Below are 25,197 nucleotides of genomic sequence, written 5' to 3'. Positions count from 1 at the left end.
CATATAACTGTGGGTCAAGCGAATTCACCTAAGATTACGGATGGTGTGAGGAGATGGAATGGCGTAAAGGCTTGCCATGAACCCTTGAAGAACCATCCATGATTGTGACATTGTTTGTGATCGTATAAGCAATCGAAATATTGATGAAGCTTGGAAAAAGAAACACATCGTAGACCTATCACTCAAATCTTTACAGCTTGAGTACCCGAATAACAAAATTTGTAAGTCCACGGTGAAAATGGTTGTAGCATATGCATGATTGACTTCACAAAAGGACCAAACAATCAACACACTAGAAATGCTATAAGTCAAGTTATTGACGACCGATAAGGTTTTCATGAGATTTTGAGTTGTTAAACTTTTAAAGGCAATTATAAAAGACAAGAAAGCAAGTACCAATGACTAAATAATGGAACGAATTTCAAGTGAAATAGCCGGAGAATCTAAGCTCTATGAGTTCAGTGACGAAATACTGGTGATATCTCTCTCTGGAATCGATGATGTTGATAAAAGGGACACTCTTTATACGAAGATGAGTATATCTTCCTCTCTCGTTTTACTGAATACACATCAATGGCTCGACGAATTTCGAGTGAAATAGCCGGAGAATCTAAGCTCTATGAGTTCAGTGACGAAATACTGGTGATATCTCTCTCTGGAATCGATGATGTTGGTGGGAAAAAGGAAGACATCTGCCCTCAGATCATGGAGGCTTTCGAGAAGTGGGGCATGGTCCAGGCAATTGATCATGGTGTTGATACAAATTTGATGGCTGATATGACTAGCCTTGCGCGAGACTTCTTTGCCTTAACTACTGAAGAGAAGCTCCGGTTCGACATGTCCGGTGGTAAGGGCGGCGTCGGTTCTAATCGTGTTATTTATATAGAAATTTTCATATGTAGGGAGAGGCCATGAAGGACTGGAGGGAGATAGTGATGTATTCCACGTACCCTGTGAGTACCAGAGACTACTCACGGTGGCCAGATAAGCCGGAGGGATGGTTGAAAGTGACGGAGGAGTATAGCGAGAGACTGATGGGTTTGGCTTATAAAGTCCTTGAGGTTTTGTCTGAAGCTATGGGACTTGAGAAAGATGCACTAAAAAATGCATGCGTTGATATGGAGCAGAAAATCGTTGTTAATTATTTTCCAAAACGCCCTAAACTTGACCTAGCACTCGGAATGCGTCACACTGACCACGGAATCATCACTTTGCTACTCCAAGACCAAGTCAGTTGTTTACAAGCTACAAGGGACAACGGCAATACATGGGTTACGGTTCCGTTAGTTCCAGGAGCGCTTGTCATCAATCTGGGTGACATTGGTCACGTTAGTACTTTCTCATTCTTTCTCACATTCCGTTTCGTTGCATCTTTCTTCATTTTTTCTTAGTTTATAAATTTGATTTGGTCAAATATGATTTTCTCTTGAAGTATCTTAGCAACAGGAGGTTCATGACTTCAGACCATCAGGTGGTGGACTCAAATCGAGCAAACTGTTCATAAACATATTTTTCTTTCCGGCTCCTCATGCCACCGTGTATCCACTAAAAGTAAGAGACGGAGAGAAGACAATCATCGAGGAACCAATCAGTTTTGAAGAGATAACTATGAGAAAGCTGAAAGATCTCTAGCTGGATCGCCTCAAAAAGAGCATGGCCTCAACAGAAACCCCCTATGGGAGTATGTTTTGATATTTTTACAATGTTATAATGTGTTAATATTGATAATTTATTATTAACTACTGCAATTTCTTATAATCAATCAATTATAAATATTTCGTAAACGCACTAATTTTTAACCATTATATCAATCATAAAAATCAATTGCCGACGCTAGAAACCGCAAACTCTAGTAACCGCTGCATTTTAACCCGCCATGCTTCAAATAAACAAAATTAGATTATTATTTTTTTGTGCACAATAAACAAAATTGAATAAAACATCACAATTTTATAAATATATGTTTGTTTTAAAATTTTAAAACATGACATATAAAGAAAAAAATCTATGTCTTTTATAAGTTAATAAAAACTGAATAATGATTTTTAAACTGTTCAAAGTAATATAAAATAAGAAAGGAAAGTGATGAAAAGTAAAATCATAAATATTGTATAAATATGTAGTTTTTTTTGTAATGGTCATTTTCTTAATTTAAGGTTTTTTTTTTTGTTACTGGCCCTAATTTCTCTATCATAAAATGGCAGTTTTGAAATTCTCACTTATGTATTCATAAGTTTCGAATAGAACTGAAGGTTTTGTTTGTTTAGTGTCTCTCACAAACTAACATGCTAAGGAGAAATTATTTTTTGAAACACAATTTATTCAGAATCAGCAGTCCAACTACAACCGAACTAAAAGTCCTCGCCGACCAAGTCGTCCATGAATCGTTTAACCCCGACAAAAGAAGATCCTCCGTCCATCAAAGCCTTCCTAGCCGCCTCAGCTGTCTCCTTCACTCTCCCCCTCACCGTATTCTCACCGTCCATCAGAGACCGTATCGCTTCCGAAATCTCCTCAGCCTTCACTATCTCTTTCTTGGTCGAGACGTAATCCAAACGCAGCTCCACGGCTAAACCTAACTCCGTCACCATCGTGAAAGCGTTTAGCTGCTGCTCAGCGTACAACGGCCAGGTGGCGATCGGCACGCCGAACCACAAGCTCTCCAGCACAGAGTTCCAGCCGCAGTGAGACACGAACCCTCCGACGGCCTTGTGAGCCAGCACCTCCACCTGCGGGGCCCACCCGCACACCAGTCCCTTACTGGCCGTCCGATCCGTAAACCCGTCTGGCAAGAGATCGCACGGACCACCATCCTCGGTACGGATAGACCAAAGAAACCTGTGGCCAGAGACCTCCAAGGCTCGAGCTATCTCCTCAATCTGCGGTGCCCCGAGGACTCCGTAGCTCCCGAAGCAGAGGTACACCACTGACGACTCCGGCTGGTCCTCCAGCCATCTCATGATCCGACGCTGATCGGACGGGTCAAGATCCGGGGACGGACGATCCTCCAAGCTAAGAACCGGTCCGACCGGGTAAACCGGAGGAAAGTTGTCAGTGCAACAACAAGCGAAGTGATCAAATGCCTTCTGCTCGAGACACGTGAACGAATTTACCAGAATACCCTTGGCTTGAGGGATTTTCTCGGCAATCTCGACCCAAGCCTCGTATGACTCTCTCACAAACTGGCCCGCCGGCAAAACCTTCGACGGCACTGAGCTAGCGTAACCTGGAATGTGATGATCTTCAGTGCTGCTCAGATCGAGCATGGTGCCCATCCTGCGATGTCTCTCGGGGAGATACTTCAACATACCAAGGAAACCAGCGTTACACGTCAAGAAAATGTAAGAAGGAAGGTTGAACTCGTTTCCCACTTCGATCAACGGGACGCTAAAGAAATCAAGAACCAAACCGGCGACCCGAACCGGGTCGGATCCGTCGCGAGAGGAGACGAGAGTGGCGAGAGCGTCTCTGACGAGAGGAACTGTCGCCTTGGTGAACTCTAGAACGTAAGCCTCGGTGGCTTTCAAGAAGAGGTCAAATGGCGGAGGGTTCTTGACTTCAGGCAAGGCGTGAAAACGGATCTGTGGCTCCGAAGCGATGAGTGATTTCGCAAAGAGGTCAGCATGGGGAGTGTAAGGTAACGTCCAGTGGAGGATGGTGATGGTGTGAATGCGATGGTCGCGTTTGATGAGAGATTTAGCAAACTCAATAGTGACAAGAAGATGACCAGGGGTTGGGTAAGGAACGAAAATGATTTCCTGCTTCACCATCTCTTTCTTCTCTCTCTGTGTTTGATGTTTTTCTGTTTTCTTGTTGGCTTCTGCATTGATTTAGAATCAGATATTAAATAAGTAATGTTTTAAATATGAAAAACATTTTTCCAAAATAAAGAAAATCGGTCATGTTTATCTAGTTCTAAAATAATGGTTACTCATTGATATTTTCTTGCAAAGTGATTTTAATACATGTCATATTATTTACAAAATGATTTTGACACATGTCTTTTTTACAATCTCATAGATATTATATACAAAGTAATTTTGACACATGTCTTCTTTACAATCTCATAGATATTATCTGTAAAGTGATTTTGACACATGTACTCTTTACAATCTTATAAACATTATTTGCAAAATGATTTTGACACATGTCTTCTTAACAATTTTATAGATATTATCTACAAAGTAATTTTGACACATGTTTTCTTTACATTCTCATAGTTATTATCTGTAAAGTGATTTGGACACATGTATTCTTTACAATCTTATAGACATTATTTGCAAAAATAATTTTGACACATGTCTTCTTTATAATTTCATAGATATTATCTGCAAAGTAATTTTGACACATATCTTTTTTACAATCTCATATATATTATATGTAAAGTGAATTTGACATATGTCTTCTTTATAATCTTATAGACATATTTACAAAGTGATTTTGACACATATCCTCTTTACAATTTTTAAATTTAAAGGTTTTACTACTGCACATAGGGCAAGAAAACACCAAATTTCATATAATATTATTTGGGATTTGGTGGTTGTTGGCGTGGTTAGGTGTAAAACTAAATTCTCTCTTCAAAACTTCAAGCAAGGAAAGTTTTCCTTATCCTCCGATTAATGTATGTGTTCTAGTCTGTTCCATCTGTTCTGTTCAGGTTCAATTGGTCGAAAGGAGTGTGAAGATCAGTCCAGATCATCGTGGTTGTTTGATCTCGCAGTTTGTGTAAGCTTTTTTTAGGATCCGTTTCAGCCTTTCAGCAGATGGTTTCAAACCTTATCTTAAAAAACTAGACTCACCTTAAGATAAAGCTTGAAACCGGCTGCAAAAAGGCTGGAACTGATCCTAAAAAGGCTTACACAAACTGCGAGATCAAACAACCATGATGATCTGGACTGATTTTCACACTCCTTTGGACCAATTGAACCTGAACTGAACAGATGGAACAAGATGATCAATCAGTTATTCTGTTCAGTCCAACAAGAAATCAGTTCAGCTTAGCGGTTCAAAGGAAACTGATCTGAACCCTAACCTATACACAATTGAAAAAGCTTAAGACAAAACTGATCCGGACAAGGTTTAGCACAAACTGATCTGGTTGGATAACAAATCAGTCAATCGGTTCTATTCAAAAAGGATCCGACCACAACTAAGTACAAACTGATGTGAACAAGAGACTAAACAGCTTACTAGATCAACTCAAAGGATTGGTGAACTCGGCTGATACAAAGTTTATCTCACAACTGGCCTGAGTAGCACAACAAAAGGCTAAGGTAGGATCAAGTTCAAATCACAGAACAAGCTGCCAGGGTTTATCCAGATGGCTTACCTTCAGCTCTTACACACGACCAAGCTGATATAAGTTGGTAAGGATTAATTCCCCAAGCCTGATTTTCTTCTAATTTTTCTCTCCTTTCTCTCTGATTCTTCTGTTTGATTTCTTATGTTTTTCTCTGATTTTCTTTGCCTTGCAGGAGCCAGACTGAAGGGAAGCTGATAGGGTTTATTTGATTAATCTTTTTTGTTGTACTTTATGGATGATTGAAATTTGTGCAAACTTTCATGACCCTTCGCGAGAGACGAAACAAATAACTAAGATGGATGATTATACTAGATAAACATGGAGTAGATTGGCCGTTGTTACCACTATCACCAGTGAACAAGTTGAAAAATTGTTTTTGTGTAACCAATGAATTAAAGTTGGGAGAGACCTTCATGTTGGAGTTTGTCCGAGAATAAAGAAATGGCACAACTCATATGCTCAAGGTTTCTTTAATGCCAAGGTCAAGGTAAACAAATAGGAGTACAATCTAATGTAATAAAGCTGTATTAAAAAGTTTAAACAATCAAATTTTAGTTAAAAAAATTGAGTTAAAATAAGGCTGTATTAAAATTGTCAAAGAACGTTCATGTTCACGAGATTAAAAAGAAGAGGGTCATGGAAAATCTGAGACTCGAGTCGAAAAGAGCTCAAATTTTAGTTAGTTTTCTCAGCACCTTATTTTCATGTTTCACATGATGTAGACAAATCAGCTGCGTTATTAAAGATAGGAGCAACAATACTAGATTTGGTGCAAATAAGAAGAGAGATGATTGAAAAGAATATGTCAAGAAGAAGAGAGATGATTGAAAAAAGTAGGTTAAGACAAAGCTTTGATACCATATTAAGTTACAGAAAGAGATTATTCATATTAATGGTAATACTCTGTTTATAGAGAGAGACACACATGATGGATATCTTTATAAGAGTAAAAAAATTATACACAACTACACAAGTAATTTATAGGAAAGCCATAACACCAGTTAGATGAAGTGACCTAATCTTTGGTATATTGGGTTTCCTTATTTGACCCATGGTGGGATTTCAAGAAACTATTGCCAAGAGTCATTTTACTTCCTCCAAGCATAGACAACCAAAGAAAACCAACTCTTATGTCCAAAGCTCCTTTCATCTTCCTCCTTACAAGTCGACCACTCCATTACCGAAGAAGACCAGTGACCATACGAAGACGCCCTAAACGACAGCATTCGAGAGTTCTCCTTCCCCAAGACGAGGTAGTCCCGCTCACGCTTCTTCATCATCAACACATCGTTCCCTTCCACTTCTTGATTCTCAAACCGAAGCAAGAACACGGCAGGGACTTTAACCAGATTAGCTTTATCCTTGTCGACAAACATCCAGTTGTATACATCCCATGATAACTGTATAGTCAGGTCATCGATCACGACCTTAGCGTTTCCTCTGAATTTCCACTGAAGCTGCTCAATCTTTAAAACCTTTTTATTGTCTACGCTAAACCGGAGAGTAGCATCATCATGAACCTTAACATCTATACCGATCTCTCTTACTTTTCCTTTAATCTTGATTTTCGTATGGTACACTCTATTTCCAAACAGATTCTCACCTCTCGACACCAAGATTTGTCTCTTGGGCCTATGTTTCAGAGAATCTCCGACCAGAAGACCGACCTTGCCGGAGACAAGGACGGCTACGTAAAATCCTGACACCGGGTCGGGTCCTGAACCAAATCTTGCATGAGTCAGGTCCCACGTGACTCGAATATCAGGCTTTCTAGATATCTTCTTGGATCCATGTTTTCTCCAGAAGGTCAGAGGCTTGATCTCTAGTCTGAAAGTGAATGGGACGGAGTGGCTGTAGCAATCTGGAGAGTGGAGATAGCAATTTGCGGAGCTGCAGTGGTAGAAATGGAGGTGGAGAGAGCGGCGTAGGAAGGACTGAGACCATGAGAGGAAGAAAACGCCGACGTTAGTGTGGTAGGTGCAAGTGGTGGTTGGGTTTGGGAGGTCGCCGGGAAAATGCGATGTAGCTGATGGTGATGGAAGAGAAGACGATGTATCTTCGTTGGTAGCGGCGGCGGTGGAAGGGTGGAAACAGGCAGACAAGGGGGAGGAGCCACCGCGACTATGAGTAAAGGATCTCATTTTCTTTGTGTTGTCTTCTCTGTTTCCTTAGAATCTTACTATACGTGTGTACACTACATGCATACAAAGATATATAGGAATTTATCATGTGTTAACGTTTAATTTATTTATTATTAACTCATAAACAGGTTGATTGATTGTTGTGCCTGTGTGTCTGAAAGTGAGTTGTCATGTTGATATTCAAAAAGAGTGGGTCAAGTCAAAAAAACTTGAAAGCAACTTTGTGGATAATAGACCGAAAAAGACACATTCATATTCTAAACCGGTTTTCACACTGAGGCTATATGTGCATGCATTATCTCCTAGATGGAAGCCATTGTAAGTTAGTTTTATTTTTAACTTGGGGGTAACCGGAGTCTAAAGAAAAACCCATACTAAATTGGAGAAATGCAGTCCACAGATAGATTTTCTTTCCGAATATTCAAATGAAGTTTAATGTATGACTCCGTATCTACATGGCCACAAAATAAAATATAATGTGATGCTTTCAAACCTGGATTGCTTAGCAACCCAAAATCCTCTTACCACTAGACCACAACCTAGTTTGCTTTTTGTCTATGTCAGTGTTATGTTTTTAGTTATGGTGAAGGCCGAAAGCTATCAAATTTTCAAAATGGTAAAAACAAATATAATATCAGCAGAGCTATGGACATACATATATGTTATGGTATTCAAATGAGTTATCCACAGAGAAGCACACAAAACATACTATAAATAAAACTAAAAGATTTGACACTTCGATTCAGTGCCAGTTATCGATTTGGTTAGGTTAGTATGGTTCGGTTAAAATCCCTGATTAGGGCCGGGAACAAATTATATTCTAAAGAAAAATGAGGTTTAGAATGAATACAAGTTCGATGGTAATAACTATCATCTAACAAGTAGAGCAATGTTGATAAATTTGTGGGTTGATATAAATTAAACCTACCTAGACTCGTATAAATCACTGAATCAAATATGTTAAGACATTAAAAAAGGTTCAATTCTTGATAAGTTCAATAATTATATGCCCATTTATTGGTTTGATTTGATATGTATTGAACTTTTTGTTACGGGTTGCTTTCTGAGTTCCAGCTAGCAAAAGAAAAAGTTTGAGAATGTCAAACTTATATGGAAATCATACACCAATTCACTGCGAGATTGGTGCTTTACCCACTACTCTTTGTTTATGCCACATTTTTCCAGACATGTGTGTCTGAGTTTTCTGTATCCAATCATTCAGAGAATAACTATAAAATTCAATCTTCTCCGAATTCTTGATTGGCCAGATATTTACTTTTACATAAGGGAGCCTTTTTCCGTTGTCAAAACAACAATTCCATAGATCGGGACGTGCAGTTGGATGTCTATTCTTATGCTTGGATTACCCATCAGATTCAGATCCAAATTATCCAGATTTTCTTTTATTTTTGCAGTTTTTAATATATTATATAGAAAAGTAGTAAGGGTGTTTCAAGAACAAGATCAAAGGATCTCTGAATCATATTTTACGCGTTAGAATCTAGGTCGTTCATCAGAACAGTTTTAGCCCAAATTTCCTTTTTTATTGGGTCATTCTCTGAATCTCGTCTGCATCTTTATTTTTATTAAGGGTTATTTTATACTATTTTGTTACTTGTCAGAACTTTCAGCTGGAGCTACTATAACACGTACCTCCTCACTACATGTGGAAGAGTATACGTTTCTTAAGTGACCGAGACTACCACAATCAAGGGTATTTGAGTACCAATCACTCTCTGCTTCATGATACATCAAGTACGAACAAACTCCTTTTTCCAGAGCTTACATCACCATTGCCTACTATATTCCTCACATATAGACTGGATTAATACAGTCCGAGATTGTTCCTCCACGATGTACATTTGGAGTGTCTCATCTTTTGTACTTTTTATGTTTTTGTTTGTTGAGGTCTTGAGGAGCTCATGTTTTTAGTCAGGTTTAAGATGTGATTAGTGTTCCACTCTTGCATTTGTATTTCATCATACATATTGGGTGATGAAATATTCAACACCTATATTCTTCTAATGGATTACCCAAAAAAATCGTGTTACAGAAAAAAGAATTGCTCAAAAAAGTCTAGAGTGCCATTTTAGTCTTGTTCATAACAAAATCAGATCTATACTATTATTTGCGAAGTAAATTTTTGGAATCAAGCTCTCACGTTAAAAGTTAGAGCGGTTAATATCGTTTATACCCTTAATAAATTTTATATATAATTAATTATATAATCAAAAACGAAATTTTATTAATAATATTATTTTTTTTAAAATAAGATAATTCTTATATATTGTGTTGTTTTCTTAAAATATTTTTTCAATTATAAAATTTAAAAGTAAAATATAAAACAATTATAATAAATTCAATGGTTAAAGTCAATGTTATCTTTAATAAATTTTAATTAAACATACATATTTAATTAGATTTTTTTTCACATATATATATATATATATATATATTTTTGATTTAATTTTTTTGAAAACATAAATAATAAATTATTATGCTGGTTTTTGAATTAATAAAAAATAAACTAATAAATATTTGTAAACGATTAAGCCCGCATATGCGGGCAAGACACCTAGTTAAATCATTAAATCGAACATGTCTTTTACCCCTTGGAGAACTGGGTTACTTTATCTCCAAACCTAAAGCCTGAAACAAATGGGCCGCAAAGGCCCAATCTAAAACTGCAACCCTAAAACCGTGACCCTTATAAAGAATATTTCTTTCACTGTATAACTTCGTTTCGGCTCCGTCCCACGAACAAGATCGCAGGGCTTCAAGATGGTACGTCCTCTACCCTCTCCTTCGATCTTAAACTCTACATTCACGTACTTAGTTTAAAAATGTTAACGAAGGTTCGTGACATTTGATCTTTATTGTATGAAACAGCCGTCGCACAAGTCATTCATGATAAAGAAAAAGCTGGCGAAGAAGATGAGGCAGAACAGGCCCATTCCTCACTGGATTCGTCTTCGCACTGACAACACCATCAGGCTCGTCATTTTCTGTTTCGTGTATTCTATGGTTGATCGATTTAGTGAAATCTTATGTGGGTTTGTGTTTTGATCTCAGGTACAACGCAAAGCGTAGGCACTGGCGCAGAACCAAACTTGGATTCTAAGAGGTTACGGTTGCGTATTGTGGAAGCTCGGTTATTTCCAAGACTTTTGAGTTTTGTTTGTGTTTTGTCTCAGTTTTGATTGTGACTATTATGTTGTTAACGTTTGTGTAAGACAATCTTTAATCAGTTTTGTTTTGAAAATATCCTTCCAAAGAGTACTTATTGTCGGGTTGAGTTAGTTCAAAGATTGTGGAAATGTTTATTGGTTATCCTGTCTCATGGATTGTATCCAGATTTTTGCTCTCCACCGTTCACTAAGTTTAGTTAACTTGAGGTCGATACTTGTGCTGATACAAGTTTGGGTTTTATGCTAGGTAGGTGTATGCCCTCTTCTAAACCTGCTAATTAGGTAATGTGTTGGTTAGGCTTGAGAATATACTTATGTGATTCTATCTACCTAAACAAAACATAATCATATAAGATTCTTCACAAGTAAATAGGTTTAACAATGTCGTTTGGTTAATACGTTTGCTTAATATCTTGTCGATTGTTTCCATGGCTTTACCCTCAAAAGTGTAGCCATTTTTGGTTTGTTGATTCAACTTGGATAAGCTTCGTCTGAGTTGTGGTTGATACAAATACGCCTAGTGTGTATACAATCTTTTCTTCCTTTTTGGTAACTACGTAATTTTATTTTCATTCAAAATTTATAAGATATTTGAAGTATCGTGTTACCTTAGATTCATTGATAGTTAAGGAGATGTTGTATTTATCTTCATATCCGTATGCATAACATGATCAAATATGGCCTCTAGAATGCAGAATCGGTCGTATGCGCATATTTCAAACCGTTTTATCGGTTCACACCAGGTTCAGTCATTCTCCATTTGAGTCTATCAACGAACATTTTGGAAATGGATCTGGACTTTGTAGTTTTCTGGTCAAAGACTTCGATTGTATTAAAAACTCTACTTATGGAGCTTATTGGAAGAAGAATTTATTTCGAATTATAATGGTTTTCAGATTATTAATAGTTTAATAGATTTAACAAATATTTTCTCTTTTTATCCTTTACAGAATAGTTAATAATTTTAAAGATTTTCATGCTTTTAAACTAATTAAATATTAAAAATTTATATAAAATATATTTTTTTAATAATATATCTTTTATTATGTAAAATAAACTTGAAAACATTCATAGATACATAAAATTATATACATGGATTTATATTTATTTTAAAAATATTATGATGTATAATATTTTTGGATAATGTAAAATATAAAACCTTTTTAGATAATGATGATTATCAAACTAATAAAATTCATTTTTACTTTATGGATAATTATATATTAACAATTTTTTTTAAAAAAATATCACAATAAGTGATTTTGATAGTCTTAAATAATTTAAAATAATGATTCATTAATCAAAATCATAAAAACATGACAAATAAACAAAATACCTAAAATCATGGAGAGAGCATGGCACAAATTTAATTCTCAAATAATAAAATTTGTAAACATATATATTATCAATCCAAAAACCATTAGAATAAATATAACTACATAAGGAATTTAACTACATAACTTTAAAATATTATGGGACTAGAGCTGACATTGTTTTGTTTTATTTCTTTTAACTTTAGCTAGATTACATATCTGTAATATAATAAAAAATGATATGTACGATTATGTTTCAAAAAAAAATCTGTAGGATTGTATTTTAAATAAATTGTTTATATTTAAGATTCATATTTATCTCAAAAAGTTTTTCATCCTTTTTTTTTTCAGTTTTGGATCAAAGAAGTAATCATATAAGGAACCTCATCCCCTGTTGTATTGAAGTCTTCTATCTTACAAACCCCTAACACCTCAGAAAAACTTTCGTGAATTCTTCTCTTAAGTATATCTTTTCTCCGTAGATCTTTGACTCATCCGTTAATATTTCTTTGCTTTCTGCTTTGGTGACTTTCTTGTTAAATAATATTCGTTAGAACCCTTGTAATTTTCTGCACTTACTTTTGAGTCTTGTGTGCTAACGAGAATTGTACTTTTTATTGTTTTTCCAGATGTCGATACAAATCTTTATTAAGATTTTTACAGGCAAGACCTTAACTCTTGAGGTCGAAAGCTCGGACACCACTTGCAAAGTCAAAGAAAAGATACAAGATAAGGAAGGAATCCCTACATACCAGCAGATGCTTGTCTTTGAAGAAGAGATGCTTGAGGATTGCCGTCCCTTGGCTATTTACAATATCCAAAAAAATTCAACCCTCCACATGATTCTCAGGTTCACAGGTATGAGAATCTTCGCAAATATTTTTGAAGGCAAGGCCATAATGCTTGAGGTCAAAAGCTCAGACACCATTGACAACGTCAAGACAAAGATACGAGATAAGGAAGGTATCCCCAACTACCAGCAGATGCTTTTTTTTGCCGGGAATAGCCTTGAGAATGACCGTACGTTGGCTAGTTACAATATCCAGAAAGAGTCATCTCTCCACTTGATTCTCAGATGTAGAATGCGAATCTTCGTAAATATGTTTGACAAGACCAGAATAACCCTTAAGGTCAAAAGCTCAGACACCATTGGCAACCTCAAGGCAAAGATACAAGATAAGGAAGGAATTCCTATCGAAAAGCAGAGATTGGTCTTTGCCGGACGTATTACGAATGATGACTATACCTTGGCTGATTACTGTATCAAAAGGGAGAATACTCTTCACATGGTCCTCATGTTGGGAGGAATTATGAAAATCTTTGTTAAGACTTCTACAGGCAAAACCATAGCCCTTGAGGTCGAAAGCTTAGACACAATTGACATGGTCAAGGCCAAGATCCAAGATAGAGAGGGAATCCCTCCGCACCAGCAGATGTTGTTATTTGCCGGTAAACAGCTCGAGGATGGCCGTTTGGTGGATAACAGGATCTGGAATGAGTCAGTCCTACAAGTCCAGCGTGTAAGTGGTGGAATGCAAATATTTGTGAAAACACTCTATGATAAAGTCCTTACCTTAGAAGTTAAGAGCTCAGACACCGTTTACCGTGTAAAGACAAAGATTCAAGACACGGAAGGAATCGCACCAGACCGCCAGATACTCATATTTGCTTGTAGACAACTGGAGGATGGTTACAGGCTTGCAGATTATAACATCCAAAAGGAGTCAACACTTCACCTTGTGCGTATTTTCACATAAAATAGACTTTAATCTATTCATTTTTTTTCTTTGTTTTTAACTTATTATATTGGATTTTTTTTTCTTACGGGCACGAATTCAAATTTGTTTTTCACTAATCTGATGATCACCTAATTAAGAATGACTAAAACACAAAATAGAAAAACCGAGATACCCCTTGGTAAGGAATCAGCCTCGTGATATGAGGGAGAATAAAACTCCGGCGATAAGGGCGACTGGATTGCCAAGCATGGCGGAGGTGACAAACAACACGGCCATTCCTTGACTCTGCGTTTCCTGTTAGGACTCAAACTATATCAACTCTTAATATCTATTCTATTAAAACAACAACCAGTTGATAAAATGTTATGTCCAATTTATAATTTCAACAATACATATTTTTAATATAACTGCAACTAAATATATATAATTTTCATGTAACCTATTCTATTAAAACAACAACATGAACAGTTGATAAAAAAGTTATGTCCAACTTATAATTTCAACAATACATACATTTTTAATATAATTGCAACTATATATATATATTTTTATGTAACCACCACTTAAATTGCCTAATAATCGGCAACCATTTTTTGTAACTGCATCCATATATCTTTTTTTTTTATGTAATCACCACTGTTTTTATTGTTTAAAACTAGGTTGCATTGAAACGAAAACGGATACGTTGAATCGAAACGTTTTGAAACGTGGAAACGTGATTTTTGATTTTATATGCTTTAGAAACATTTAAGAAACGTCTATAAATATATATATATAACTGATTAATATTTGCATTCATTTTTATTATATTTACTATATCTTAGAATGCAAATAAACAAATATCCATTATATTTAATCATACGAAAAAATAAGTCATTATTAAACATCAAAATCATATAAAAATTTCAAAATAACAAAAACCCAATACTTAAATGTTAAATAGTTTAACTAAAATAAAAATCATAACAACAAATCATAACTAATTGGAAAGTTTTAGCGTTTCCAGAACAGAAACGCGAGTTTCCAAAATAGAAACACAAGTTTCCAATAAGTTTTCAAACTGAGATTTTTAAGAAACAAGTTTCCAATGCGTTTCTACGAGTTTCCGAAAGATTCTGATTCCGAAACGTGAAACGTACCTTCAACCGAGTTTCCATGCAACATAGGTTCAAAACATACCAATGTTAATTATAGGGTTAAATTTGTATTTTTAAAAGCTAAGGTATATTGGGACAAAATCAATGGATTTAAAGGTTTAAGGGGAAGAATCCTTTTCAATATGGTTCAATTGGCCATTATTTTTCAAATTTGAACTCATTTTAAGTTTAAATCATTAGAGATGCCCTGAGCTTTAATTTATATCAAGTTTCCATAATTTCTTCTTTTTTTAATTCCTGGAGCCTGAAGAATCTTTTTTCATAATTCTAGATTCTACAGTTTTAAGTTTATTTTGCACCCCTTTAATGGTTTTATTATTTTTGTTTCAAATGTGTTTCTCCTTACAAAGATACAACACTTTTGTGTGTATGTATTTTTGTTATGTAAAACTGGAATCCCCCCCCCTCCCTAAAAATACCTCACAATGGGTTTGAAATTTCTCTTCCTGGTGAACTCGTTGTTAGGTTAACCTTTTATCAATACGGCTAAGTTGGCCGGTAAAAATAAAGAAAGGTCAATTATTATCTTTGGTTTGACCTATATATCAACCGAAAAGTAAACATTTTATCTAAGTTGCATGGAAACTCGGTCGAAGGTACGTTTCACGTTTCGGAAACGTTTCGGAATCAGAATCTTTTGGAAACTCGCGGAAACGCATTGAAAACTCGTTTCTTGAAAATCTCAGTTTGGAAACTTAGTGGAAACTTGCATTTCTATTTTGGAAACTCGCGTTTTTGTTCAGGAAACGCTAAAACTTTTCAATTAGTTATGATTTGTTGTTATGATTTTTATTTTAGTTAAACTATTTAATATTTAAGTACTGGGTTTTTGTTATTTTGAATTTTTATATGATTTGATGTTTAATAATGGCTTATTTTTTTCGTATGATTAAATAGAATGAATATTTGTTTATTTGTATTCTAAGATACAGTAAACATAATAAAAATGAATGCAAATATTAATCAGTTATATATATACCTATATATATATATATTTATAGACGTTTCTAAAACGTTTCCAAAGCATAAAAAATCAAAAATCACGTTTCCACGTTTCGAAACGTGTCGTTTCAACGTATCCGTTTCCGTTTCCGTTTCCATGCAACCTAGCATTTTATTATTCTTTGTCGGCTAAGTGTTGTGTTTGGTTCTTATTTCTCTTGTATTCTGATTCTAATGCTTAAAACATTCTTCATAAATATAAAGGGATGACGTTCTTTCTTTTCTTCCAGTTTTTGGGTTGCTTACATAATATGTGAAACAAATCAGTAAAAAGATCAACCAACCCACCCAAATGACACAACAACGGGGACTAAACGCTTCTTATAATTGTATACAAAAGTTGAGCACAAGACATTACACTGAGGCATATATAACAAAGAACGAGTCAATATCACAAAAGCATCATTAAAAGTTTGACAAAAGTACCAATTTAGCATCGTTCAAATTCACTTGGTTTGACATTAACAAAGATACAAAATTTCAAAATCATTTAAAATAAACCACTCATACATGTATATATAGATCGGACCCTTTCGTTGCTGGAGTTCCATAAACGCTTTATTCATTCATTTTCGTATACTTCTTCTTACTGTTATAATAGTTCAATATTTCCCTAATTAGCAACTTATTTTCTTATTCAGCTAATTAAGAAATGTGGAGAATTATTATGATCTTTTATCTTCTAGCTCTGGTTGGAAGGGGAAACTCCGGGAGAACGCCGATATGGAGGAAGGATTTAGGACGACTACACGGTTTGCAAAACCAGCTTCAGCGAGGTCTGGTTCCTCCCTCACAACCCTCTCTATGCCATAATAGAGTAAACACTCTTTCTCATCAAGATGCTTACTCTTCCCAATCTTATGTTCTTTGTCCCTGATCATGCTTATTTCAACAATGATAATCCTTTTTTTTTGTTCTCTATGCAAAAAATATTTCATTGTTGTATCCGTTGGTATATATATATATGCCAACGGATACAACTATGAAATATTTTTGGCATAGAGATTTATATATAAATAAAAAATATATATATATATATATATATATATATATATAACTTTTTGTTTGTTTGGTTGGCCACTTTGAATATTATATATCATTCTCTAGGAGATTTGATTCCTTGAAAGGATGAGATCTTTTTCATAATTTCGGCAGCTGCATATGTGTGTATTGCTGTACTTAACAATGATACTTGTTGGCGACGAAAACAAAGAAGAAGAAAATAGTGTGGAAAATAGACGCGAAAAACAATTCAACAAGACAGTGGACGACTTAGATGACACTAGTCAAAGTAAATCATGATATTAATTTGGAATTTTAATGACTTCAATACCAAATCATACAAGAAAATGGCGTCTGCGTTTTATATTTATATATAAAAGTAGGTGTTTTTGTCCAAACAAAAAAAAATGTTCTAATTTTTCTCATTGATTGTAATAGCCTAATATGTATGATAGAAATGCCCTAGATACTTTTTTTTTTACGTCGCCCGAGATACTTATCTCAACTTAAAGTATATTAATATATAACATAAATAGTAAATAATAGTTATATGTTTTCCCGTATGTTGAAGTATATATGCAATTTTTGAATGTTCAACTTGTGATTTAGATACAAAAGAAATTTTGTATCGTGAATGCATTTAGTGTATGTATATATAAGTCGTAATTAGTGTATTATCTTGGATTTCATCCCAAACGTAGTGAGAATTCACTTTTGTATACTCTGTCCATTCATGGAATATCTGATTAACTGCAATATGTAAAGAAACTTTATATTCACAATGTAAGTTATGTAACTATGTAGGATTTTTCAGAAACACCAAAAGCCAACAAGTAGATGCTGACCCCCCCGTCCATCTTAGTCATACATGCAGTAGAATAACCTAACATGACAACATATAAAAAAAACATGACAACATAACATGTGAGAGTTTGAGAGATCATATAGGACACAATGTCAGCTCCAAATCACAAAAAGTCGCGAATTATAAGTTTGAGTCTGCATTTGACATTGCCTTTAACATAACTCGGAGATCCTTCAAGATACCAAACCATTCGATCGAGTATAGCTGAACTCCAATGCTTTTACGTTAATGTTGCACAATTTGAGCCAGGATATTCACATCTTAGGAAAACAATGATCATGCATATGTAAAGTAAACTGATCCTTTCAAAAAGTATCCTATAACCTTCGATATCATTAACAAAATCTCCCTAACTATAGCTAACTTATTATTATTTTTCATTGGTGTGTGTGTAGCTACTCGCTTAGTTCCCAGCAACAACACCCACAGCAATGTCAAGAAACATTTTTTCTTAAACAAATATATACCCTGAGGTGATTGAACTACTTAAATTCGAAGAAAATATTTCAACATACCTAAACCTTTCAAATGGAAGCATTTACTAAGATATCATTTAAACTTTTAAATAGCTTTAGGATCATTTAAATAAGAATGTATATGCAGTGCCCCAGTTGTTAATGTAAAAAATGAATAGTCTAAATTCTTATAGAATATAAAAATACCCTCTCAAAGTCTCAGTAAGCACAAAAATCCAGTAACAAGGTGCTTGACGTAATACATATGATGGATTCTTGAGTTTATAGTTTTTTCTAACCATTTGATGCACATCCTGAAGACAACTTCATATAAACTTTTTGTTGTAGATCAGTAGATCACCATGACATAAATGCATTATCAACATCCATCTAGTGAATTTTCCATTGTTTTACAGCTACAACTTTGAGAAATGTTCACACAATCGTCATTTTCACAACTGTAGTAAACGTTTTTTCATAACTGACACTTTCTTCTTGTTTATTTTCATATGCAACTAATCTTAGTTTATATTGTTCAACCTGATCACCATTCGATTTATTTATGATTGTAAAAATTCAGTGACACTCAATTGGCTTCTTTACCGGTGGAAAATCCATAATGAATCAAGTCCCATTCTTTTCAAGAGCATCGTATTCACATGACATCGTATTTTTCCATTTTATCTTTAAGTGCTCAGATTAAAAGTCACATAAATGCGATTGTGACTACTTCTAGAAAAGCGTTATGAACAACATGTAACTGGAGATAGAATAGAAGATCATACCTTGAGTCGATGATGATGTATTAGGTTGAGCCAGAGAGTAGTGAAGGCTCTATAAAAACCCGAGTTGTATATAACATATAATCATTTGGTCGGGTTGATTTGATTTTCATACAGTGAACCTTTCCCAAATTTGTATTTTACACAACTGACATGTACTCTCAATAATCCTATCATATGTGTAAACTTCCTTGATTTTCTCAATTTGACCACGCTTCGTACTACTTCTAACATTGGAGAAGAAATATTTCCAAAATGTGTATATAATCTTCATCATATATACTAGAGTGTTGTCACAACGAGTCAAAGGAGTTGTATGTAAATGACTTATACGAAGGATGAGCATGTGCCATGTGGTCAAGGGAATATTTAGAAATTTTTAATAAACAAGAGTGGGATATGAAAATAAGATGAGACTAAGAGACTTATGGATCGATAATAAATAAGAGGCAAAAATTATCATATGTGAATAAGAAATGTGAAGTTTGAGGACTCGCCTTAGCAGAGCGAAGTCCCAAAATCCGCTTTTATACTTCCACGCCATTCAGGAGGGAGATTAGTACCCTATACAATATATATAAACAAGAAGGGAGATAAGCAATTTCTTTGCCTTAGGCCCCTCCTCGGTTATATGCGCCCTCTTGGTTCTCTATATACAATAACTTGGCAGGTAACTAATGTGACACAGCACATACGAAGATTAGCTCATCTCTCCGTGAAACCTATCTTTAACATCAATGCTTCGATTAAACCTGATTCCACTATGTCATAGGCTTTGCTCATGTCTATTTTGATAGTCATAAATTATTCCATACATTTTGGGTTAGTGCTGAGAGCATGAAACTTTTCTTGCCTTTCTATTATATTATATGTGACTAAACATCTTGCCACAAAAGCAGATTGTGTCTTTAAGATTAAGCTCAGGGTAACTCTCTTGAATCTCTTGCATAGTAGTTGCTCATGCCCGGTCACTGCGATCCCTTTTATGAGGAGGCATTCCTTCTATCAAAGTTACGAAGATATAATCTTGTAACTCATATTGCATAAGATAATATGTCTAGATTTAATCATCTCTCTAGGCTTATCCTTTTTAGAGATAAGAAAATATATATTCATTTTGTTTAGTCGCAGATCAAAGCTCTAAGTGGTAAAAAAATTTCTCACTAATTTGATAAGTCTTGGTGGATTTCACCCCGGTTGATGTCGAATAAAGCTTTTGAATCTCATGTTCTGATGATTTTGCTAAAAGTATCCATTCGACTATATTTTTTGTTTATAGAAAATAATTTTTTTCTCTAAAAGTTAAGATCAATTGTCTTCTCCAATCTTCCGACTACTCAATACACATGTTCATCATCCTGGACAAAATCAATTCTGGTTTTCAGTTCCTCAATGAATATAACAAAATTCCTTGGTGTGATTTTATCAACTGCTAATATTACTTTGATAAGTATAAGCTAACTTTTTGATGAAAATTCTCAAATAGAGTTTCATCAAAACATATCCGCTCCAAGATAATTTTACCCTAATGTTGTTACATCTCGTCATAAAAACATAATTTAGAAAAATTGGAAAAAAAATTGATACATGGTCCAGTGGTGATTAATTTGAAGGCAAAACCCAATACAGTGAAGCCATTTGGATTCGAGTCCGGATCACCGGAAAATTAAAATTTTGGCATCACTAAAGATAGAAAATCGACACGTGGGCCAAAACTATAGGCTGGTAACACAAGAGTCGAAAACGTAAACTGGTAACACGTGGTTAACATGCATCCACTTTGGTAGGGGCCATAATACTGTTGTATAATTTAAAAAAAAATCTGAAAATAATATATTGGATTAGATTTGGTGTGACTTTTTTTTGTCACTGAAGATTTGGTGTGACTAAATTTCGATTCTATGCCATTTTTTGTAGATTATTTCTCTTTTTCTTGGTCAAATTGTAGATTATTTCTTTTTAAAAAGATTTTAACATCTGGCAACGTTTGAAGTTCAAATAAATTAAAAAACCACCATTACACTTCTCGTGTCCCTCTAAACTCCCCCAATATACACTCTCCACATGTATATATATCTCTTCGTCAGTACCTAGATTCTCGCAACACAACACTTCTTCTCTCTCTATCTTCCTATCAAATCCTCGAGATGGCTTCCGACGGCGAAGGAGCATGCATGCAGTGCAAGAAGATTCCTCCTACCGAGGAATCTCTCACGTGCCTCACCTGTGGAACTCCATGGCACGTGCCCTGCCTCTCCTCCCCTCCTGAGTCCCTTGCCTCCACTCTTCAGTGGGAGTGCCCTGACTGCTCCGGAGATTTCGATCCTGTCCCCCAACCCGGTGAAGGATCAGATCTCGTGGCGGCCATTCGTGCGATCGAGTCCGACGTGACTTTGACGGACGAGGATAAGGCTAAGAAGAGGCAGCAGCTTCTGAGCGGTAAAGCCGTCATGGAGGATGATGATGAGGAAGAAGAAGAGAAGAAGAAGAGCTCCTCTATGGGTCTTGATGCTGATATCTTGGCCGCTCTTGGTGAAAACTTGAAATGCTCTTTCTGTCTTCAGTTGCTTGAAAGGCCCGTGACGGTATGATCATGCTTTGATATCAGAATAATGATTTGTCTCTTGTACATGTTGGTGTAGTGTTAGCCTGTTGAATGATCTCTCTCTCGATGCTGATATTAGAAGATTGATTTGCCCTCTTATGCATGTTAAATTTTTGAAATACCTAGAATCTAATTTAGGGTTTGTTTTTACTGCAAACAAACAAATTTCATTGATAAATATTTGAAAATACAAAGTCAATTTGATTTAGGTTTCCCCTTAAATGCTGAAATTTTATTTGATAAGATTGTTGTCACTTGATTATATCATAGATTCTGTGTTTATTAGTAGATTGATTTGCCTCTTATGCTGCCATTTCAACAATATGTTAATAATTGTTTGTGTACACTTATGTTGAAGATTGGTACATTGATTTGCCTCTTGTGCTTGATAATTTAGTGAAAGAATCTAGTGTTAGCCTGGTGAATATGTTTGAGTCTCGAGTTTATTTTAGTGTTTGAAACATATTTAATTATACGTTTGCAAGGTCATTAATGATAAACTAGGTCAATAAGTGAGTGTTCACATAAATTTATATATTATGAAACTTCAATTTCAACCACTACACTGTTAATAAGTGTTTGTTGATGGTTAATCTATACTTGTTTCTTTTATTTTGTCACTATAAAGTTCTCTTCATTCAATAAACCATTAAGTATTTGCTCGTGTATGTGTAATTATTTTTTCAGACGCCATGCGGGCACAATTTCTGTTTGAAATGCTTTGTGAAGTGGACTGAGCAAGGGAAGCGAGAGTGTATAAAATGCCGCTTTGTAGTTCCTAACGATGTGGCAGCGAATCCTCGTATCAACGCTTCCCTTGTGTCTGCTATCCGTCTGGCCAAAGTTTCGAGAGCTTCTGGTGCCGCTGCTGCTGCGAGTACTTCAAACGTTTACCATTATGTCAGCAATGAAAGCCGACCAGATGAAGCATTTACGACTGAGCGCGCCATAATAGGCGGCATAGCAAATGCTGCAAGTGGCAAGATATATGTTACAGTACCCGGTGATCATTTCGGTCCTATTCCGGCGGAAAATGACCCTGTCAGAAACCAAGGTGTCTTAGTTGGTGAATCCTGGAAGAGTAGGTTGGCTTGTAAGCAGTGGGGTGCTCACGTTGTCCATGTTGCTGGGATTGCTGGACAATCGAAACATGGAGCTCAGTCCGTTGCAATCTCTGTTGGTTATGACGACGACGAGGATCATGGAGAATGGTTTCTCTACACTGGAAGGTTTATTCATATTTCTTCATTACTCTTTGCTTTTGGTACATTTGATTAGTACTGGTTTATTGGTAGCTGACTTACTTCATTGTCTTGATAATGTGCGGACGTGTCACAGTGGAGGAAGAGACCTCAGCGGCAACAGAAGGACTAACAAACAACAGTCTTTTGATCAGAAATTTACAAATGGAAATGAAGCTTTAAGGCTTAGTTGCAGAATGGGTTATCCTGTTCGCGTTGTCAGGTTAGCTGTTATTAGAGTGTTATTCCATTACCTCAACGCTTTTCTCACACTCTCATTTTTCTCCCTAGATAAACTCTGACTAGAACTTTTTTAATTTTATAACCAGGACTTACAAAGAAAAAATTGCTGCATATGCCCCTGAGGAAGGAGTGAGATATGATGGTATTTACAGGGTCGAAAAGTGCTGGCGTAAAGTTAGTGTGCAGGTATGCATACACCTTAATTACCACAAACACAATTTTTTCACCTGTTCCGTCTGTGCAGAGGTTTTGATTATTTTTCCTAACCTATTCTTTTGTTTTCCATAGGGAAAATTTAAGGTCTGCCGTTACCTCTTCGTTAGATGTGATAACGATCCAGCTCCATGGACCAGGTTTGAAGCGCCTTCTTTTTATGTTTTACTGTTTGGGTCTAACGTTGTGTGTTTTAATACTGCAGTGACGAACATGGAGATCGTCCAAGACCTTTGCCTCACGTTCCAGAGCTTGCGCAAGCAATAGACCTGTTTGAGAGAATCGAAACTCCATCATGGGATTTTGATGTAAGTTCAATTTTAGCATTCGGACGGTGTGATCACTGATCAGATATTAATTTTTTCTTTTACCTTATTTTTAATCTCTTCCATGTACCTGTGGATACGCTTACTTGATCAGGAAGCTGAGGGTTGTTGGAAATGGATGAAGCCTCCACCTGCTAGCAAAAAGCCTGTTAATGTTTTGGATCCTGAGGAGAGGAAGTTAATGAAGGAAGCCATGGACGCGGCACGCTCAAGTACCTTGAGAGAACAACTTCTGAAAGGTTCAGCTGTCCAACTAATTATCAATTTCTGGAAATGACTGGTGGCATCTAAAACCGTTGTTGGGTGTCTGTTGTTGATGCAGGATTTAGTTGCCAAATATGTCTGCAAGTGATGAACTTTCCGGTGACAACGCCTTGTGCACATAACTTCTGCAAGGGATGTCTAGAAGATAAATTTGCTGGGCAGACTCGGATGGTGGAAAGAAGCAGAGGTGGGCGAACGCTTCGTGCAATGAAAAACATCATGAAGTGCCCTTGTTGCCCCCGTGACATTTCTGACTTTCTTCAGAACGTTCAGGTGAAAATCATCATCCTTTCTTCTTGCATTGGTCTCATGCAGTTGATATATTGAAAAGTGATACTGTTTCCAAAAGAAAAAATTTAAGCATAATATTTACCATTATGAGCATGCAAATTGAGAAATAGTTTGTCTGGTGAAATTTGCCATAACGTTATTGTGTGTAAACAGGTCAACAGAGAAGTTATGGATGTGATAGAGAAGGTGAAGAAACAGGAAGAAGGTGAAGCCTCAAGTGTAGATGAGAAGGAAGGAAACGGTGAGACAGAGTCTGAAGAAAACTCGGAGATCACCGACGCTGAAGATGTTGAACAACCGACGAAAAGGGCTAAACTGGACACCGAAGCAGCTGTTTCTGCGGCTTAAAGGACTTCGAGGAAAAATCTATCTATCTTTATTTATTGTTGTTTGTTTCTATCGTATCATCATAGACTATTTTTAAAAGCCAAGAAAAACTCTATTATCTAATTGGCTGGTATGTTTGTAAAACTTACCTTTGATCGGTAAGTAGGCTCTTTATTAAACCTTTGATTGTTTTAACATAATATACATTTCGACTGTTTTTCTAAAATTCATTACCACTTTGGTTGGCACTTTAAGATAGCTATTTCGTAATAAACACTAAAGTAAGTGCACACTTCTTTTCCTTGTCAAACAATAAATATCAAAGATTTTTTTTTTTTTTTAACGGCAAACGGCTATTCTATTACTCAAGCTTGAGGTGGTCTAGGTAACCAGACCGGAATAGAACAAAATATCAAAGATTATGAGCATCATTTTATCCAACTTTTATTTAAAAGAGGCAAAGTAAACCTTATAAAAAATTCGGAGACTATGATAACATATGTCTTTTTTTTTTGTAACACATGATAATATATGTCTTTTTTATTTTGAAACACAACTTTCATTAAATATAACTTCAATGACTACAAAGGCAGAAGGGAATATAACACATTGTAAAAATCTCCCGCTAATATGAGTGTACAAAGATAGGGAATTATATTTATTAGTTTACAACACATTGTAAGATGATGCGTTTGCCACTGTGCTTCGTTTTTATACATTGATTTACAGCACCTTGGT

The 25,197-nt window shown here is 35.6% G+C and overlaps 7 protein-coding genes across 7 annotated transcripts; 4 read left to right on the top strand and 3 right to left on the bottom strand.

Annotated features, from left to right (window-relative positions):
- Window positions 1-36: 36 nt before the first annotated feature.
- Window positions 37-2,078, top strand: LOC117128435 (naringenin,2-oxoglutarate 3-dioxygenase-like). The gene has a single exon (XM_033280824.1). The coding sequence runs from the start codon at window positions 912-914 to the stop codon at window positions 1,389-1,391; it is 480 nt and encodes a 159-aa protein (XP_033136715.1). The 5' UTR covers window positions 37-911; the 3' UTR covers window positions 1,392-2,078.
- A 56-nt stretch (window positions 2,079-2,134) lies between these two features.
- LOC103842204 (UDP-glycosyltransferase 71C3) lies at window positions 2,135-4,810 on the bottom strand. The gene has a single exon (XM_009118829.2). It carries the CDS (start codon window positions 3,768-3,770, stop codon window positions 2,352-2,354), a length of 1,419 nt encoding a protein of 472 aa, XP_009117077.1. The 5' UTR covers window positions 3,771-4,810; the 3' UTR covers window positions 2,135-2,351.
- Window positions 4,811-5,038: 228 nt separating this feature from the next.
- Window positions 5,039-9,788, bottom strand: LOC103842203. Its single transcript, XM_033280800.1, has one exon. The coding sequence runs from the start codon at window positions 7,444-7,446 to the stop codon at window positions 6,394-6,396; it is 1,053 nt and encodes a 350-aa protein (XP_033136691.1). The 5' UTR covers window positions 7,447-9,788; the 3' UTR covers window positions 5,039-6,393.
- Window positions 9,789-10,094: 306 nt separating this feature from the next.
- LOC103842202 (60S ribosomal protein L39-1) lies at window positions 10,095-10,784 on the top strand. The gene is made up of 3 exons (XM_009118827.3): window positions 10,095-10,230; window positions 10,336-10,439; window positions 10,519-10,784. The coding sequence occupies exons 1-3, from the start codon at window positions 10,228-10,230 to the stop codon at window positions 10,565-10,567; spliced, it is 156 nt and encodes a 51-aa protein (XP_009117075.1). The 5' UTR covers window positions 10,095-10,227; the 3' UTR covers window positions 10,568-10,784.
- Window positions 10,785-11,027: 243 nt separating this feature from the next.
- On the top strand, window positions 11,028-15,658 carry LOC103842201 (polyubiquitin-like). Its single transcript, XM_033280796.1, has one exon. It carries the CDS (start codon window positions 12,577-12,579, stop codon window positions 13,702-13,704), a length of 1,128 nt encoding a protein of 375 aa, XP_033136687.1. The 5' UTR covers window positions 11,028-12,576; the 3' UTR covers window positions 13,705-15,658.
- On the bottom strand, window positions 15,629-20,787 carry LOC108869710. Its single transcript, XM_033280827.1, has one exon. The coding sequence runs from the start codon at window positions 16,781-16,783 to the stop codon at window positions 16,511-16,513; it is 273 nt and encodes a 90-aa protein (XP_033136718.1). The 5' UTR covers window positions 16,784-20,787; the 3' UTR covers window positions 15,629-16,510.
- A 153-nt stretch (window positions 20,788-20,940) lies between these two features.
- Window positions 20,941-24,685, top strand: LOC103842200 (E3 ubiquitin-protein ligase ORTHRUS 2; the record flags this gene model as incomplete). The annotated part of the gene is made up of 9 exons (XM_033278534.1): window positions 20,941-21,534; window positions 22,242-22,783; window positions 22,893-23,018; window positions 23,125-23,224; window positions 23,327-23,391; window positions 23,457-23,559; window positions 23,672-23,816; window positions 23,900-24,114; window positions 24,286-24,685. Coding segments are annotated over 9 exons (2,085 nt in total), but the record flags the coding sequence as incomplete, so codon positions are not given.
- Window positions 24,686-25,197: the final 512 nt, after the last annotated feature.

This window comes from Brassica rapa, chromosome A09 (genome assembly GCF_000309985.2).
Source record: "Brassica rapa cultivar Chiifu-401-42 chromosome A09, CAAS_Brap_v3.01, whole genome shotgun sequence".
Taxonomy (NCBI): domain Eukaryota; kingdom Viridiplantae; phylum Streptophyta; class Magnoliopsida; order Brassicales; family Brassicaceae; genus Brassica; species Brassica rapa.
This window is presented reverse-complemented; position numbering and strand designations above follow the sequence as displayed.

Coding starts and splice junctions, on each gene's coding strand:
- LOC103842202 (XM_009118827.3), top strand. Junction 10,440..10,518: donor CGCACTGACAACACCATCAG/GCTCGTCATTTT, acceptor TTTTGATCTCAG/GTACAACGCAAAGCGTAGGC.
- LOC103842204 (XM_009118829.2), bottom strand. CDS start 3,770: ATGGTGAAGCAGGAAATCATTTTCGTTCCTTACCCAACCCCTGGTCAT.
- LOC103842203 (XM_033280800.1), bottom strand. CDS start 7,446: ATGAGATCCTTTACTCATAGTCGCGGTGGCTCCTCCCCCTTGTCTGCC.
- LOC103842201 (XM_033280796.1), top strand. CDS start 12,577: ATGTCGATACAAATCTTTATTAAGATTTTTACAGGCAAGACCTTAACT.
- LOC108869710 (XM_033280827.1), bottom strand. CDS start 16,783: ATGAAATATTTTTTGCATAGAGAACAAAAAAAAAGGATTATCATTGTT.
- LOC117128435 (XM_033280824.1), top strand. CDS start 912: ATGAAGGACTGGAGGGAGATAGTGATGTATTCCACGTACCCTGTGAGT.